Here is a 19,642-nt window from a genome sequence, read left to right on the forward strand (position 1 = left end):
AGTATCCAGTGCCTTCAATGGCCTTCAGCTATTTCTTGATATCATGTGGAGTGAATTGAATTGGCTGTGATGCTGGGGACCTCCAAGGTGGATCATCCACTCGGCACTTATGGCTGAAGATTGTAGCAAATGTGTCAGCCTTATCTTTAGTACTGATGTACTGGGCTCTCACATCATTGAGGATGGGGATATTTATGGAGCCTCCTCCTCCAGTGAGTTGTTTCATTGTCCACCACCATTCACGACTGGATTTGGCAGGACTGACGAGCTTAGATCTGATCTGTTGGTATTGGAATCGCTTAGCTTTGTCTATAACTCGCTGTTTGGCATGCAAGTAGTCCTGTGTTGTTGCTTCGCTAGGTTGATACCTCATTTATAGGTATGCCTGGTGCTGCTCCTGGCATGCCCTCCTGCACTCTTCATTGAACCAGGGTTGATTCCATGGCTTGGTGGTAATGGTAGAGTGGGGGATATGCTGGGCCATGAGGTTACTGATTGTGTTCGAGTACAATTCTGCTGTTGCTGATGGCCCACAGCTCCTCATGGATGCCCGGTCTTGAGTTGCTAGATCTGTTCAAAATATATCCCATTTAGCACGATGGTAGTGCCACACAACACGATGGAGGGTATCCTCAATGTGAAACTGGGACTTCCCCTCCACAATGACTGTGCGGTGGTCACTCCTACTGATACTGTCATGGGCAGATGCATCTGCAGCAGGCCGGATTCTGAGGATGAGGTCAAGAATTCTTTTCCCTCTGCTTGGTTCCTTCACCACCTGCTGCAAACCCAGTCTAGCAGCTGTGTCCTTTAGGACTCAGCCAGTGGTGGCGCTACTGAGCCACTCTTGGTTATAGACATTGTCTCCTCCCCCACCCAGGGTACATTCTGCACCCTTGCCACCCTCAGTGCTTCCTCCAAGTTCAACCTGGAGTAGCTGATTCATCAGCTGAGGGAGGGTGGTTTGTGGTAATCAGCAGGAGGTTTCCTTGCCCATGTTTGACCTGAAACCATGAGACTTCATGGGGTCCGGGGCCGATGTTGAGGACTCCCTTCCAACTGTATACCACTGTGCACCAACTTTGCTGGGTCTGTCCTGCTGGTGGGACAGGACACCCAGGTTTGATACAACTTAGTGGCTTGCTTGGCCATTTCAGAGGGTATTTAAGAGTCAAGAGTCAACCACATTGCTGTGGAGTCACATGTACACCAGCCAACCTTCCTAAAAGGGGCATTAATGAACGAGATGTGTTTTTACAACAATTTTACAACAATTGATAATGGTTTCATGGCTTTTAATTCCAGATCTTTTCTCATATTGAATTCAAATTCCACCATGGCAGGATTTGATCCTGGATCCTCAGAGCATTAGCAGGCTCTCCCCTGAACTGTGCCCCATTCCCACCCAAGGGCAGAGTTTTGCTGTCGGCAAGCAGGGGGTGGGGCCCACTCGCCGATGGGTAAAATGACGCGGGATGTCGGGCGAAACCCCCGATGTCACCGCGATCCATTTAAATTTTCAGGAAGGCGGGGACGCAGCAAAATCAGCTGTGGGCCCACCAACCTGTCAATGGCCACTTGAAGCCATTGACAGGATCATTTAAACAATTAAAGGACCTGCCCGTCGAACCTTAAGGTCGGCGGGTCGGCCAGGAGTCCCGGCGGGGAATACAGAAAACATGAAACCTCATCTAGCGGTGGGATGAGGTTTCATGCAGGGTTTTTAAAAGTTTAATAAAGTTATAGTGTAAATTATGAACATGTCCCATCTCGTGTGACAATTGTCACATGAGGGGGACATGTTAGGGAATTTTTTTTTCTATTTTTAATATTTTTCAAAGTGGAAGTGATCTCCCTGAGGCTGCACTTAGCCTCAGGGAGATGTACGCTCTTTTGTGTGCATGCGCCAAAGAGCACGCTCTTGATTTTGGGGAATTCCCCCCCGCCCACACAGGGAGCGCATAGCGCATCCCGCCCGATGTCACACTGGGCGGGCATTAATTGGCCTGCCCAGGTAAAATGGCGACGCGGCCCGCAACACTGGCGGGGATCGGCTCCCCACCTGCCAGAGATTGGGTCGAGCCCGCCCGCCCGACCGCCCGACAGGCAGAAAATTCTGCCCCAATAGTTCCATTGCATAACCTGTGCCTGGACCACCAGTGAGCAGTATAGTAGGATAGGAAAATAGGTTCAGGATAAGCTTTTCAATGTTTTCATGTTAAACAGACTGTTATAATGGAATATACTTGATGAATGGTCACAGAACAGGATCAAACATTAAAAAAAAAACCCTTTTAGGTTATTCTTGATCACCTTTGACTGTTGGGATTGTGACTTTTCCATTTTCATTCTTTTTCTCATTGGAATATTTTATATCCCTTAAAAGCTGTTAAACAATTTGTTTTATACTACTGATTTATTATCTAGTTGCCACTCTAAAACATTAATTTATTCTGTCCTCCTTACTGCTATACACCTGATAGGCAGTTGGTGCAGGAAGAATCCAGAGTCAGTCTCTATTCACAGAGTGAAATGTTGCAGATGCGTATCTCCTGGCTCCACTCTACTCCTGTGTCAGCAAGTGTCTCATTATATGTGCTCGAGTAACCATCTGGTGTCTAAACCCAGTGTTCACCTATTTCTAAGCAATTTTCTTTAACAGTGGATCAGTTATGTGACAGAACTGACCAAACTCATTCGAACCAAATCTGGAGCGGAAAAGGAGCAGGGAGAAAACTTCATGGAATATTTTCCTGGTTTTGTGTGGGTTGTACGGGATTTCATGCTGGAGCTGATAATTAATAAGAGAAAAATAACGCCAGATGAATATTTGGAGAATGCCCTTAAACTGAAATCTGGTAAGGAAATGAAGCAATCAATAACACTCAACTAATGTAATGTTATGCAAATTTTAAAAACAACATTATTCTTCTTTCTGCAAAGTGCACAAACTTTTTGAGTGAGATAAAGATTGAGTGTTCCTGGGGAAACCACAAACATGCAGCAATAAAATGACAACACAACAACAGCAATGATTGAAGTTACACATGATCTCCTACTCCATCTATCATCATCAATGGACTGCCCAAGGCAGCTTCTGGCTCCATTCTCCTTTCTCTATAATCCTGTCTAATACTTCTCTCATCAATTCTCCCATTCTTTGGGTGGTACAGAAACATCCTCCTTTTCCTTCCTTTTAGTTTTCTGCTTCCATTCACCATTCTATCATCTCTTCAATATCTGATCCCGAAACTAATTTCCAATCCAATCCCTTTACCTTTTTCTGACATCAATCAATATTTGTTCTTCTTGTTTCATGGCCAACACACTCAGCACTTTTATCTATTTCCTTTACTCTCTCTGTGTATCTCCAAACGCACATCTCAAATGATGCCTGGCCTCCTTGACCTCAGTATCCATATTTTAGCACTATACTTGATCAGACTCGTATCAAACTCTTCACTAATCTTTTCTTCTGTTCTCTGTTCAGTTGTCCAGACAATATCCTATTCCTTATATGCAATATTTTATATTTTAATCCTACCCCTCTTCTTGACACATCTACCATTTTCAGTCATTACACTTTCCAGATATTTCAATTGCCCCCCTCATCCAACTGTTCCCCCTTTGATAAATTTCTCATTCTTTCACCACTTTCCTGGAAACCTTTACATCTTTGATCTTGTTCACATTGATCTCCGTTCCATAATTTATTGCTGCAATTGAATCTGCAATTTAAAACTGGAGCCTGAGTGAGGGGCCAGTGTTGGCTCAATCATCAGCCAAAACCTGCCGGGAGCTGTTTCTTGGGTCAGAAGAGGCCCAGAAAAACCAACAGAAAGATGGTGCCACCTGTACAGAAACCTGCTCTTGTTAATGAAAAATAGCAGTAAATCCAACACCCATCACTGGAATTGGTTGGACTGAATCATTGTGAGATGGGAGACTGAGAGAACCAGCAGGAGATAAAGAAGACCCAGGCAAGTCAGAACTTAGAGCTTCAAAATCACCAAAAAAATTAAGGAGTGGCATCACAGGTCAAGAGGTAGGTAATTGGTTGGATGAGTATTGCAGCTTTATTTTTGCTCTTTAAGCTGGGGAGATGTGTTACACTGAACCAAGAATCAGCAGCTTACTATAAATTAATAAGTGAGATGAACTTTTTAAAAATAAGTTTTTAATAAGTCTTTAGTTTACTTCTGTTAAGTTGAGTTAGTCTAATAAGTAAAAGATGGCAGGCCACCGCAATCCTATGGAATGCACATCTTGTTTCATGTGGGAACTTCAAGTGCTTCTCGTGTCCTGGACAACCTACTGGCAGCCTTCCACCTTGTGAGACAATGGTTTGAGCCATGGTGGTCAACTCTCAGTTAAACATTGCCTGTTGTGGCTCAGGAACACTACTCTGGCATGGCAGTCACTCTCACGCTTGCTGCAAATAAGGCAGTTGGCTGATAAGTTGCAGGATTTGCTGAACTCCATTTTCTCTGGGTTCTCCAGCCAGCTAAGCTTTACATTTCTGTTCACTTCTTCTAATATGCTTCTAAACAGTCAGCCTCCAGAGGTCCCAGCCATCAATGGCTGTCTCCCAGTGTCTGTCTTCATATCTCACTTGCAAGTGTCCTTGTAGCGGAAGTATGGGCATCTAGCAAATCGTGACTCAGCAACTGGCTCATTGTACGAAAGGTCTTTGTCTATATACAGCCATCATCCATCCAATGAATCTGGCCAAGCCTGTGCAGACATTGTTAGTTTAGCAATGAGTGATTGCTGATGGAATTAGTGTGCTCCAGGACCTTTGTGTTGGTGATCTTGTGTCATCAAGTAATGTTGGACATATGTCTGAGGCAGCGAAGGTGGAAACTGTTCAGCCTTTCTTCCTGCCTAACATATGTTGTCCAGGTCCCACCCTGCTGTAGAAGAGTGTGCTGAGGATGCAGGCTTGATAGACCTGCAGTTTGGCATTCTCAATCGGGTTGCTGGTGTTCCATACTCTTACTCTGCTTGGACACAACAGCTGCAGCTTTTACGATGTGTGTACTGATTTAAACATCACATTCCTGGTGATTGGGGAGTCCAAAAGCTATCAACAACTTTCAGCATCACGTTATCAATGTTGATAGATGATGGTTTGGCAAAATCCTGGACCATGACATTAGTAGTCCTGATGCTGATGGACAAACCAAATGCTTTACAGGCACGAGAATCTGTCCAGTTACTGCTGAAGGTGTTCCTCAGTATGGAATGCTAGTGCAGCATCATCCACATAAAGCAACTCTCTGATGAGGACTTGACAGACTTTTGTCTTGGATCTCAGGTGAGCAAGGCTGAACATCTTTCCATCAGTTCTAGTGTGTAAGTAAACACACTCTGCAAATGAACTGAAGGCATATGACAGCAGAAAAGAGAAGAATATGCCAAAGTGTGTTGGTGCCAGAACACAACGCTGTTTGACCCCACTGCGGACCTCAAAGGTTTCTGAGGTTGCCCCATCATAGCTGACCTTACCCAGCATGTTGTCATGGAAAGAGATCACAGTGAGCAACTTCAGCAGGCAGCGATTTTTCTCCAGCAGCCGAATGCCATAGTAAAATCAATGAAGGCAATATATATTGGTCTACTTTTTTCACGGCATTTCTGTTACAGCTGCTGCATTGAGTGGATCATGTCGCTTGTGGATTTTCCAATTCTGAAACCGCACTGGGATTCGGGGTAGAGGCATTCAGCCGAGATCTGCAGCCTGAGGAAAGCGACGTGGGCAATTATATTTCCCAGGATGATCAGCATGGAGATGCCTCGATAGTTGTTGCAGTCGCCCTTGTTTCTGTGCAGGGTCACAATCCTTGCATCTCACACATCCTGGGGCACTGAGCCCTCCCTCGGACAGAGACGGAGAGGTATGTGCAGATTCTGGAGGAATGCTGGTTTCCCATGCTTGATGAGTTTCAGGAGGTGCAGCATCAGGGCCTGGAGCTTTTCCCATGGCAAGTGAGCCAATAGCTTTGCTAAACTCCACCACTGTGGATTCGGTATCTTAGCTTTTCCATGACAGGCTCTTTATGGTGTCTGAAGCTTCCTCGGTGACTGTATTCTCCCTCCAACATTCCACCATATCCCCAACTGTTTGTTATAGCTGGTGATGACTTCCCCACCTTTGTTTACAATGAAGCTGTTTTCTTTGCTGATGGATCCTTTTGACCCATTATACATGTCTCATACATGCGGATCTCTCTTATAATTAATGAGAGTGGATTGCTTGATTTCCACTACAGCGATACTAGCCTCAAACCAATCAGCATTTCAAGAGATCTGGGTGAGAAGAATCTGAATGCACTGAGTTGCTCAAAGTAAAGTCCACTGCCTGAACAACCATATGAGCAGGAAGTGTTACCAACAGAAGAAGTTTGTGCTCAGGGTTTCTGAACCTGAGTAGCAGCTGGCATCACTGCAGTACATCCAGGAGACTGTGAGCTACGTGGATAACACATTTATGGAGGTGGGCATCCAACAGCTTAAGGGTGCACTGACAGAAAGGGGATCAAGGCAGTCAAGGAGGACCAGCAAGTAATGCAGGAATCCCCTGAGAGCATCTTACTCTCCAACTGGGATTCGGTTCTGATGTAAGGATGTTTCTGGTAACTACAGGTATTCAGTTTAACATCATTGGTGGGTAAGGTTTTAGAAACTATAATCAATGAAAAAAATCAACAGGCACTTGGGGAGATTTGGGTTAATTAAGGAGAGCCTGCACAGATTTGTTTAAGGCAGATAGTGCCCGAAGAAACTAATGGAATATTTTTGATGTAGTAACAGAGGAGATTGATGAAGGGAATGCAGTGGATGTTGCTTTATGGATTTACTAAAACATTTGACAAAGTACCACATAAAACGCTAGTGAACAAAATTTGAGCCCGATTGGAATAGGAGGGTTTGTGTCAACTTGGATAAAAAATTGGCTTTGTGACAGAAAACAGTGGTAAGTAGTTATTTTTCACACTGAGTATGGTAGACAGTGGTGTTCCTCAAAGGTCAGTGCTAGGACCACTGCTTTTTTGGCTATTGGAATCCAGAGTAAAATTTAAAAATTTGCAGATGATCACTAATTTGGAGGTGTAACAGACAGTGAGAATGATACCAATTAAATGCAAGATAGGCCAGTAGAATTGGCAGACAAGTGTCAGACAGAATTTAGTACAGGTAAGTGTGAACTGATACACTGTTGTAGAAGGGGTAGGAAGAGGCGATATAGGTGTAATGGCACAGTAATAAAGCATGAGCAGGGACAGATAGACCTGGGGGTTCATGTGCATAGATCTTTGAAGATGGCAGGACATATTGAGATAGTAATTAGCAAAGCATATGGGATCTTGGGCTTCATAAATAGAGGTACTGAGTACAAAAGCAGGGAAGTTGTGATGACCCTTCATAAAGCCCTCATTAGGCCGCAACTAGAGTACTGCATTGAGTTCTGCTCACCACCATTTAGCAAGGATGAGGTTCCTTGAGAGAGTGCAGAGGAAATTTACCAGAATGCTTCCAGGGATGGGGGATTTTAGCTACAACGTTAGGTTGCAGAAGCTGGGGTTGTTCTCCTTGGAGCAAAGGAGATTGAGGGAAGATTTGATAGAGGTGTACAAGATTATGATAGGCTAAGATAAGGGAGACAAAAATAAAACTGTTCCCATTAGTTGATGATACAGGAACTAGGGGACACAGATTTAAGGTTTTGCGAAAAAGATACTGGGGGATGTGAGGAAGAAGATTTTTTATGCAGCAAGTGGTTTTTTAAAATTCGTTCATGGGATGTGGACGTCACTGGCTCGGCCAGCATTTATTGCTCGTCCCTAATTGCCCTTGTTCAAAGGTGGTAATGCCAACCTGGAACTTGTTGCCAATGGAAGTGGAGGTGATGAATAGTTTCAAAAGAAAACTGGATGGGCACCTGAGGGAAATGCAGGGCTACAGGGATAGGGAGGGGGAATGGGACTGACTGCATTGCTCTACAGAGAGCCAGCATGGACTTGATGGGCTGAATGGCCTCCTTCTGTGCTGTTGTGACTATGAATCGATGAGAGCAACAGTTCCTCTGGGGAGTGCAGTCAGAGCCAGGTTTATGACACCAGGGCGAGCTCAGCAAAACAGAGACAACAGGAAGACTGGGGAAGCAAAAGTGGGAGGGGATTTTATAGTTAAGTGAACAAACAGACACTTCTGCAGCTGTAAACATGTGTGGTATGTTGCCTCCTAGTGCCAGGATCAAGGATATCACTGAGCAGCTGCACTGTACTCTGACAGGGGAGGGGGAAACAGCCAGAGATCGTGGTCAATATCGGTACCAACAACACAGGTAGAAAGAAGGATGAGGTTCTTTAGATCGATTTTAGGGAACTAGGGAAGCAACTAGCAAGCAGGACCACAAAGGTAGTATCTCTGGATTACTGCTGATGCCACGTGCTAGTGAATATAGAAGTAGAAGGATAGAGAAATTGAATATGTGGCTGGGGAAATGGTTCAAGGGGAGGGCTTTAGATATATGCACATTGAGACCAGTTCTGGGGGAGATAGGATCTGTCCAGGCTGAACAGGTTGCATCTCAACAGGGCCTGAACCAATGTCCTCAAGGTGGTGGTGGGGGGGGGGGTGGGTGGGGGGGGGTTCTAGTGCTGTTGGGGAGGGTTAAAACTAACTTGGCAGGGCGATAGGAATCAGGACGTAGCATTAGGAGGGACAAAAAAGGATTTGGAGAGATAGATAGCACTAGAGTAGGAAATAGTAAGGTATTTAGGTGGGTTAGGCTTAGTGGAGATACAGTAAGATCTAATTAATTACTTCTCATGTATGTACATATATGGTGAGTGGTTAACAGGTTGGTGAACTGCAAGCACAAATGGGCAGATGGGAATATAGTGTTGTGGCAATAATGGAGACCTGCCCCTGGATACAAGGTGCGCAAGAAAGGGCTAGATAAAAAAGGAGGAGGGGTGGCAGTGTTGATTTAAGGAGGATAATTCACTGTTGGAGAGGGGTCAAGGCCAGAATCTATTTGGTAAGAGTTAAAAAAAACAGTAGAGGTGCCATTACACTACCAGTGTGTTCTATAGGCCACCAATTCATCCAAAATCAGCATTCTCTACTGTCCTCCCAAGAATGATAATTTTTTCACCAAGATATTTTCACTGCTTTCTTCCCTCAGCCTCTGCTCCAAATGGCTTCTCATTCTGTGATTTCAACTCATCATGTCCTCTCTCCTCTGAATTCACTGCCTTCCTATCCTCCTCAAATCTCTACTTCCATGTTACCTCCAACCCATATTTGCAGCTACCCCCTAGACCTTGCCATCTCACATGGTCTTACTCGCTCCATCATACCAACTACAGATAAGGCTGTTTCCGATCATGTCTATGTATTACTCTCCACCCAAATTCCCCTTCCACTTTCCAACTCTCCTTTCAGAATCCAGCCCTGGAAATAACTATTCCCAAATTTGCTTACAACTGAACTTTCAATATCCCAACTATCTCTCCTTTGATCCTCCATTCACTCCAACATTTCTGCAGCTACTGATTTACTTTACTGTATTCTCACCTTCATATTTGATATTCCATTCTTCAATAAAACCGTTACTCTCTCTCTCTCAACCTGGTCATTCTCCCCACCAATGCAGCCCTAACCTCTGCTTTCTTAAATCCAAGGGACACAGACTTGAAAGGAAATGGTAGATAACTGGTTTAGCCACCCACCACCAGGTCTGGGTGGATCACATAGAGCACTATCAGATCTTGCTTTTGTCTGCTCAAACTATCCAAAATTTCAGAACTATCCTGGAATGCAAAGATAGACCTTGGCATCCTTTCTCTACTACAAACATAAGAAATGGGAACAGGGGAGTAGACCATTTGGTCCCTTAAGCCTACTGCACCAACCAATACCACATGGCTGATCTTTAGCCTCAACTCCATTTTCCTGCACATTCCCCATATCTCTTCATTCCCTGAGAGACCAAAAACCTTTCTATTCCAGCCTTAAATTTCTTTTCAATGGTGGAACATCCACAACCTTCTCGGGTACAGAATTCCAAAGATTCACAACCTTTTGAGTGAAGAAATTCTCATCTCGGTCCTATATGATCAGCTGCTTATTCTGAGACTGTGCCCCATGTTCTAGATTCTCTGACCAGGGGAAACAAACTCTGTCTACCCTGTCAAGACCCTTCAGAGTCTTGTATCATTCAACTAGATCACCTTTTATTCTTCTAAACTCCAGAGATTATAGACCCATTTACTCAGCCTCTCATCTTAAGAGAATCTTCCAGTCCCAGCAACCAATCTAGTGAACTTTCACTCTTCCACTTCCAATGCAAATATCCTTTATTAGATATGGAGACCAAAACTGTGCAGAGTACTCCAGGAGTGGTCTCACCAAAGCCCTATACAATTGGAGCATGATTTTCTTATTCCTGTACTTCAATCCCTTACAATGAAGGCCAGCATGTCATTTGCCTTCCTAATTGACTGGGCAAGGATGGAGTTTAATAAGGAAAACCGATATGGATTGTTTAAAGGCAAATTGTGTTTAACTAACTTGACTGAGATTTTGATGAGGTGGTAGAGAGAGTTGATCAGGGTAATGTGGTTGGTGTTGTGTACATGACTTCAAAAAGTACTTGCTAAATGCCGTATAACAGGCTTCACAGCAAAGTTGAAGCACATGGAATCAAAGGGACTGTGGCAGTATGTATATGAAGTTGGGAGCTGGTAAAGTACCAAACGCTCTGTGGTGCAGGATCCTCACGAAGGTGTTCGTCACCGACCTCTCCATCACCGCAGGCATGGTCCACATCCTCGCCAGTCAGTGCGCTGGCACGCTCCTCAAAGTGAGAGAGGTGCCTAATGTGTTCAGCCCATGTCTGGGATCTACCCCTGCTGTTGTGAGCCAGCTTGTCCTGCATGAAAACAGATGGAGAGAGTTTGAGCAGGACACATGGCACTGCATGGAATGTTTGTCTAATGAGCGGAGATATGGATGGGATGGGAACATGAGCTCCAGAGGATATGAGCTTGATGGAGATGTGAGGGGGTGTGTGAGAGTTAGTGGTGTCCCTTGAAGTGTGAGATCCCTGTGGATGTGTGATGGGTTTGTGAGTGTGTGAGCTGAGAGTGAAGAGAAGAGTGATGAGAAGAGTGGCTTACCCTGGAGGAATGGATGAGACCATCCATCCTGTTGTGGCACTGGGTTGCTGTCCTCTTTTGCAGGCATTGTCGTGGAACAAAAGGCAAGGGAGCTGGTAATGGTAATAGCAAGAAACAAAGCATTAGTTCAGAGTAGATGCTAATGGTGAAATAAAGGTCCAATCGCGACTCCACAGATACTGAACAGTCCATATCCAAATGCAGCAAGTCCTGGACAATATCCAGGCTTGGGCTGACAAGTGGCAAGTAACATTCATGCCACACAAGTGCCAGGCAATGACCGTCTCCAACAAGAGAGAATCTAACCATTGCCCCTTGACATTCAATGGCATTACCATTGCTGAATCCCCCACTATCAACATCCTGGGGGTTGCCATTGACCAGAAACTGAACTGAACTAGCCATATAAATACAGTGGCTGCAGAAGCAGGTCAGAGACTAGGAATCCTGCGGTGATTAACTCGCCTCTTGACTCCCCAAAGCCTGTCTACCATCGACAAGGCATAAGTCAGGGTTGTGATGGAATACTCTCCAGTTGCTTGGATGAGTGCGGCTCCAACAACCATGACACCATCCAGGACAAACAAAGCAGCCCGCTTGATTGGCACTCCATCCGCAAAATTCACTCCCTCCAGCATTGACACAGTAGCAGCAGCGTGTACCATCTACAAGATGCACTGTAGGAACTCACCAAGGCTCCTTAGATAACACCTTCCGAACCCACGACTGCTACCATCTAGAAGGACAAGGGCAGCAGACATATGGGAACACCACCATCTGGAAGTTCCCCTCCAAGGCACTCACCATCCTGACTTGGAAATATATCGCCGTTCCTTCACTGTCGCTGGATCAAAATCCTAGAGCTCCCTCCCTGACAGCACTATGAGTGTACCTACACCACATGGACTGCAGCGGTTCGAGACGGCAGCTCACCACCACCTTCTCAAGGGCAATTAGGGATGGGCAATAAATGCTGGTCCAGCCAGCGACGCTCACATCCCATGAATGCATTTAAAAAATTTCCCTGACTTTCCCTCTAGAGGACCAACAGTACCTAACAGTACAGGACCTAAGAGTAACCTTAGTTACTCTTTTCCTATTCAAATATTTGTAGAAACCTTCACTGTTTTTATATTACGAGACATCTTTCTCTCATACTCTGTTTTCTGTCTTTTATTATCTCTTTAGTCATTCTTTGCTGGTTCTCATTATCTGTCCAATCCTCTGACCTACTGCTAATCTTTGCAGATTTGTGCAGCATTTCTTTCAATTTGGTACGATTCTTAACTTCCTTATTCAGCTACGGAAGATGAATCCTTCTCAAAAAGCCTTTCTTTCTCACTGGGATAAATCTTTTCTGAGTCTTATTAAATATCTCCTTAAAAGTTTGCCATTGCAACTCTACTCTCCTACCGTTAAATTTAGTTTTCCAGTTCACCTTAGCCAGCTCTGCCTTTATACGCTTATAGTTACCTTCATTTCGGTTTAAAACACTAGTCATGGACTTGTACCTCTCATTTCAAAATGAACATGGAATGCTATCATGTTGTGATTGCTATCATCTAGTGACTTGTTTACCGTAAGGTTATTAATTGATCCTGTCTCATTGCATACTACCAGGTCTAGGATAGCCTGCCCCCTGGGAGGCTCTAGAACATGCTGCTCTAAGAAATTGTCTTGAAAACACTCTGTGAACTCATTTTCCAGCCTATCTTTGCTAATCAAGGGGCCAAATGCTTTACTCCCTTTACGTTTGATGGTATAATCTTCTGGATCCAAGGGAGAGTGGCAAATTGAATCCAAAATTACCTTAGTGGCAGGAAGCAAAGGGGAGCAAACTGGAGGAACAGCACCTCATCTTCCCATTAGGCATTTTATAGCCTTCTGGACTTAACATTGAATTCAACAACTTCAGACCATGAGCTCTCTCCTCCACCACCCCTCTTTTTGATCCCCCCGCCCTTTCTTTTCTTTTCAATTTTATTTTATAATTTATATTTATTTATTTATTTATATATTTTTTCCCCCCCAACTTATTTTCATTATTATTATATTTAAAATGTGTTTCCATTTGTATTCATTGTTTTAAGCCCAGCTTTTAGCCTTTTCGATCTTTTTTCCCACCACCGTCCCCTACCCCCACCCCACGCCCACTAGGGCCATCTGACACTTTGCAGAGCGCGTACCCTGGTCCTGCCATTAACGCATTTTTGCTTTCCACTCTTAATGCCACCATTAGCACCTCCTTTAGCCAGCACCACTACTATTAACAACCCTTTGACCTTTTGTTTATGACATCTTTCACAACCTCTCCTTTGCTTCCACCTATCGCTGGCCTTCTATCCAGCTTCACCTGTTCCACCTCCCTTACACAGGATATATTTCACCACATTTCTACTTCCCTTTAGCTCTGAAGAAGTCATACAGACTCAAAATGTTAACTCTGTCTATCTCTCCACCGATATTGTCAGACCTGCTGAGGTTTTCCAGCATTTTTTGTTTTTGTTTGAGCAAAGGGGATTGGTTGTGGGGTGTTTATGCGACTGGAAGGCTATTACTGGTGGGGTTCCACAGGAGTCGATACTTGGTTGTACTAATGAAAGGTCACCTCAACCTGAAATGTTAACTCTGTTTCTCTCCACTGATGCTGCCTGACTTGTTGACTATTTCCAGCATTTTTCGTTTTTATTTCAGATTTCCAGTAGACACAGTATTTTGTTTTTGTATCAGTACTCAGTCCCTTACTTTTTGTAATTCATATTTATGATTTAGACTCAAATGTCAGCAGGGGTGGTGGTGAAGGTGGCCTGATTAAATGATACAAAATTGGCTGTCTGGTTAACAGTGAGGGGCTAAGCTTCAAACTGCAGGAAGATATAGATTGTCTGGTCAAGTGGGTAGAATAGTGGAAGATGGATTTCAATTCAAAGAAGCAGGAGGTGCTAGAAGGCAAGAGCATACACAATAAACAAGGGGATCCTGAGTAGTAAGGGAGATCAGTGGGACCCTGGAGTTTATGTCCGTAGATCCTCCAAGGCAGCAGGACAGGTCAACAAGGTGGTTAAGGAGGCAGATGGCACACTTTTCTTTATTAGCCAAGGCAAAATATGTAAGAGCATGGAGGCTGCGCTGTATACAACCCCACTCAGACTACAGCTTGAGTACTGCATACAGTTCTGGTCACCACATTACAGGATAGATGTGATTGTACTGGAGAGGGCTCGGAGGAGATTTATGAAGATGTTACCAGGACTGGCAAGCTTTAGCAATGATGAAAGATTGGACAGGCTAGGTTTGTTTTACTTGGAACATAAGAGGCTGAGGGTGACTTAATTGAGGTGTACAAAATTATGAGGGGCCTAGATAGATCAAGTAGAGACTACATATTTACCTTAGCAGAGGGGTGTAGGTCTCTGATGCTGGGGATCCCAGGATGGATCATTCACTTGGTGCTTCTGGCTGAAGATTGTTGAAAATGCCTCATCTCTTGCACTGGTGTGCTGGGCTCCCCCATCATTAAGGATTGGGATGTTTTTGGTACATTCTCCTCCACAACCTCCAGCCTTCTGACTGGATGTGGGTGGACTGTAGAGCTTTGATCTGATCCATTGGTTGTGGGATCATTTCGCTCTGTCCATCGCATGCTGCTTCTGCTGTTTGTCATGAAAGTAATCACGTGTTGTAGCTTCACTAGGTTCACACCTCATTTTAGGTACAGCTGGCATGTTCTCTTGCATTCTTCACTGAACCAGGGTTGATCCCCTGGTCTGATGGTAATGGTAGAGTGAGGGATATGCTGAGCTATGACAATACAGATTGTAGTTGAATACAATTCTGCTGTTGCTGAAGCCCACACTGCCTCATGGTTGCCCACTGTTGAGCTGCTAGGTCTATTCTGTAACTATTGTATTTAGCACGGTGGTATTGCCACTCAACATGATGGGAGGCATCCTCAGTGTGAAGACTGGACTTTATCTCCTCAAGGACTGTGCAGTGGTCACGCTTACCAATGCCATCATGGGCAGATGCATCCATGACAGATTGCTGAGGACGAGGTCAAGTAAATTTTAATATCATAGACCCACTCAAACAAGGGAGACTGGTAGTGGACTATTTGTCAGTAAAACAGGCTTCTCAGTTGGTCTTTAACACATTCATAGCATAAGCATCCCACTCCCAGGCACGGTGATCACCTGCATCTGTCAGTGGAAAGATTTTGTTACGGAAGTGGGGGTTAATTCAAACAGCCCTGATTTCTCCTCTTACCACCATCCGAAAACAGAAAGGTGTTTGATTTGCTTCCCTCTTTATAAGCAGTGGCATGTTTCACAATCCCTCAGTTTTGGTGTAATGCAATTTTCTATTCATAACCCCACAGCAAACTCATGTTAAGATAAACTCAGAGGGTTAGTTTATTTGTACACACTCAAAATGCAGGAAGAGGGTTCACAATGTCCCCTCCCCTTTTGCATTCATACAGTAAAGAGGGATAGGGAAAAGAAAGAATTATAAGGCAAAGACAACAGGAAAAAAATAAATATTGTTTCACGCATGTCCAGAGTCCAGGATCAAAGATCCAATTGTGTATTCCTTCAGAGGTTGGCAGGCTGAACTGATGCTGGATAATTCACTTTTCCACTAGAGTTGACTTCCACATTGAGGTGTGCATGCAGAGATGAATCAGTCTTGTTTTTTCTAATCATTCACGGGATGAGGGCTTCGCTAGCCAGGCCAGCATTTATTGCCCATCCTTGGTGCCCTTGAGAAGGTGGTGGTGAGCTGCCTTCTTGAATCGCTGCAGTCCTTGTGGTGTAGGTGCAACCACAGTGCTGTTAGGGAGGTGATTCCAGGAGGTAATGGTACAGAACTTCCAGTCAAGACAGTGTAGATGGGGCCAGGCATTGAAACCTGGGCAGAGCCCCTTTTCTGTGCTGCAGCTTGGTAGATGGAAAGATGACAGACTGAGCTTTGCAGCTCCACAAGGCTGATTTCACCAGCCAGGGGTCCTTTGTCCTAGCAGACGAATCAGCTCCGAGTGTCCAAGCCTATCTTATGAAATGTAGATGCCCTTTGTATAGTTACCTTTGAATTTGGTCCCTGGAGTCCACAGGCGATCATTAGTGTCTCTTCAGAGATAACGAAGTGTAAGCTTCTTTGGAATTGTCAAACAGCTCTTTTTTTAAGAGTCACAAACAGACATACTTCAGCCAGTTTAAAAGGTCATTGCCCAGTTTTTAAAATTTCAGAAATTAGTCATGAGGAAATAAATATATTATAAAAATATACAGTATGAGTGTTATGACATGGCAGATGATGTGTGCCAGGCAAATCTAATCTACGCTATCAAAATGGTTTTGCAATTTGCATTTATTTGGAGAAGCATGCACTGAATTTAGATGTAATAATCCACCAAGACTTGGAGAGAGTTTAAAAAAAAACAAAATTAAAATATTTATGAACAAAAGAGAAGATTTCAAGCACATACATAGAACTACAAATTACTGCTATAGTAATTCCTAAAATTCTGAATTAACCTGGCTCCCAGTTACACCCCCTTTAAGGCAACAGTCCAGAAATTGACTTTTTAGATTTTAAACAGATCCAGCAAATTAACACATTACCCTGGACAGTGGAATTCAAAATGCACAAATACTAGAGACTTCACATACTTCTGTTAGATCTTACAATGCTTTTCCCCTGACACATAGCCTCATTCGCCTTTATATATGTTTCTCCCTTTTTAATATGGAAATGTTATTGCTTCATAAGTCTTTGAAACTATATCTCCCTCATAACATAAAGACTTGCATGTTGTCACCAGATATTGTCAGTAACCCTTGAGGAAAATAAACACATTCCTTAGCTTGCTTGTCTGGCTATTTGTAAATAGACTGAGATCACTTTGCAATCCAAATCCCCCTTCATCTACCTAAAAATGCAAATTCTCTTCACACTTTACACGCTAAGACCCACAACCATGTTGACTCAATAGCATATTAAAGACACTTCTATACCTTACTTCTTTTGATAACTATAACTTGCAGTCTGCTTGGCTACAAAATGTAATTAAATCACACACACAGACAGACCTAACTATTTACCCCTACAAACCTACTTTACAATAAACCAGAAAAATATTATGAAAATTATTATACTCTCATTATAGCGAGGTCTTAACCCCATTACAATTTCTAAGTAAAGTGGTTCCAGCGAGGATCAGAGTGGCTGAATTCTATATTGATTGTTGAGGCTTCAGCAACCATAGAAACAGAGAGGAGACATGGGAAGGCTGTCCCCCAAGTATCTCACTCTTCCCTTTAAGTCTTGCTACAGGGCCTGAGGGACTGAAATGAGGTAATGATTCCCACGAACAGGAAGAAGGGGACAGCTTCTCAAACCAAACAGGCATGGAGGTTCAATAACTTCAGGAAAGCAGGGAAGGTCAGAGTCAGTTGTGGCGCAGTTAGTAGCAAGCTTATATTGAATCAGCAGGTCCTGGGTTCAAGCACACTTCAGGGCTTGAGCACAAAAAACTAGGCTGACACTCCACTGCATTACTGAAGGAGCATTGCACTGTGTGAGAGGCAGCCTTTTGGGTGAGATGTTAAACTGATGCACCAGCTGCCTGCTTGGTGGATGTAAAATAACCCATGGCATTATTTTGGAAGAAGAGCAGAGGCATCTCCCCGGTGTCCTGGCCAATATTTATCCTTTAATCAACATCACAAAAATACAGATTATCTGGTCATCATCATCACTGCCGATTGTAGGAGTTTGCTGAGTGCAAATTAGCTGTTGTGTTTCGTACATTGCAACAATAAAGTACTTAATTGGCTGTGAAACGTTTTGAGATGTCAAATTGTAACGAAAAGCACTACATTAATACAAGCCTTTCTTTTTTGGTGTACAATTTTCAGATGCCAAACCCTGACTTTCACAGCATTCTTCCATACCGCAGTCATCAGACCAACACACCTCGCATCTCCACTCATTCCTCTCTCTCCAGCCACCTCCTCACATTCTCACCTGAATAGCCAAAGCTCTCACTCAACCTCATCTTACAGGCATCTGACAATTATACCTCACACAGCCTCCACAATTGCAGAAGAGAGAAGAGGAGAAGAAGAAATGAAGAGAGCACATAACCCCTGAGAGAGGCAGAGGATCAGACATGCCAAGAGAACTGATCCTCCGATGGTAGGCCTTGTGTTGGGGGTTATCACCGCCTTCAAAACGGAGCTCTGTGCCCATCCCTGTGCTATGGAGCAGCAAGTAGCTGTGGAGAAAGCAACTAATGTTGTTTTTGTTGTTGCTTTTGGTGCTGCTGGTGTGGCTGCTCCTTTTCTTCCTCATCACAGCTCCATGCTATAGCTGCATAAGTTGCTCCCATGCTGCAATGAAAGCTGACAGTAGAGAAGATCAGGTCAAAGTGAGTAAAGTCCAAGGTGAGTGAAATGAGTTCCAAAAGTATGGAAATCATCTGTAAAGCATTGAAATCAGCTTCTGCAGAAGGTTCTGTGAACATAAGCCTTTCTTATACGTTCTCAAGCAGCTGTGTAGTTTCACTGTTAACAGACTTTCCTACTGCCAGTTTCATTGATCAACATCTCCCTGCTCTCACCTTGTTGATCCTGGCAAGTTCTACACAGTTCAGGAAACGCATGCGCTGGTTGTTAAAACCAGAATCTTGAGCTAAAACCATAGTTAATTGCAATTTCAAACTTCCTCACTCACCTCCAAACCTGCCCTGGTTAAACTGGTGAGTGGGTGGGATCTTGTGGAGTTTCCAGCCCTTGCCACTTTAGAGGGATTTTCCCCCTGCCCTCTCCTGGTTCCCCTTGGCAGTTGAAATTCTGCCCACACTGCATTTTTCACTCAGGACTGAGCTGCATGAACAATAATTGAAACGTTTCCTGTTACAGGTTCAGATGAGAAAACCAAGCAATTCAACTTGCCGAAACAATGCATCAGATATTACTTTCGCTCCAGGAATTGCTTTGTGTTTGATCCTCCTGGAAAAAAAAAAGTACTTCAAAATATAGAAACAGCTGATGACAGCGAACTGGATGCAGATTTTGTTCAATCGAGCAATGAATTCTGTGACTTTATTTACACAAATGCAGAGAAGAAAACAGTTCCTGGTTGTGGGGGCAAAGTGGTCACTGGTGCAAGTAAGTCCTTTTAAATTCTATATTCAGATTGGAAACACACATACCAGCCAAAACCATCAAAGCTGATGAATAATTTTAAAATGCAGACAGTTCAAAAGCAGCACTGCATATAGGCCATGCAACATGTGAAAATGTTTGGGCTGATTTTGAGATTTTATAAGAACATTAAGAAATAGGAACAGGAGTAGACCATTCAGCCCCTTGAGTCCGCTCTGCCATTCAATAAGATCATGGCTGATCGTCTCATGTTTCGATTTCCACATTCCCATCTAAGCCTGATAA

General features: G+C 43.8%; 1 protein-coding gene across 1 annotated transcript in view; it reads left to right on the forward strand.

The window, feature by feature from the left end:
• The window catches only part of LOC144689978 (guanylate-binding protein 3-like), a 62,445-nt gene that overhangs the window by 14,757 nt on the left and 28,046 nt on the right, over positions 1-19,642 (forward strand). Inside the window, exons 4-5 of the mRNA XM_078557515.1 lie at positions 2,671-2,858; positions 19,112-19,360. Of these exons, the coding sequence (XP_078413641.1) occupies positions 2,671-2,858; positions 19,112-19,360 (437 nt within the window). The remainder of the gene's footprint in view (positions 1-2,670; positions 2,859-19,111; positions 19,361-19,642) is intronic.

Source organism: Cetorhinus maximus, chromosome 14 (genome assembly GCF_964194155.1).
Source record: "Cetorhinus maximus chromosome 14, sCetMax3.hap1.1, whole genome shotgun sequence".
Lineage (NCBI taxonomy): Eukaryota > Metazoa > Chordata > Chondrichthyes > Lamniformes > Cetorhinidae > Cetorhinus > Cetorhinus maximus.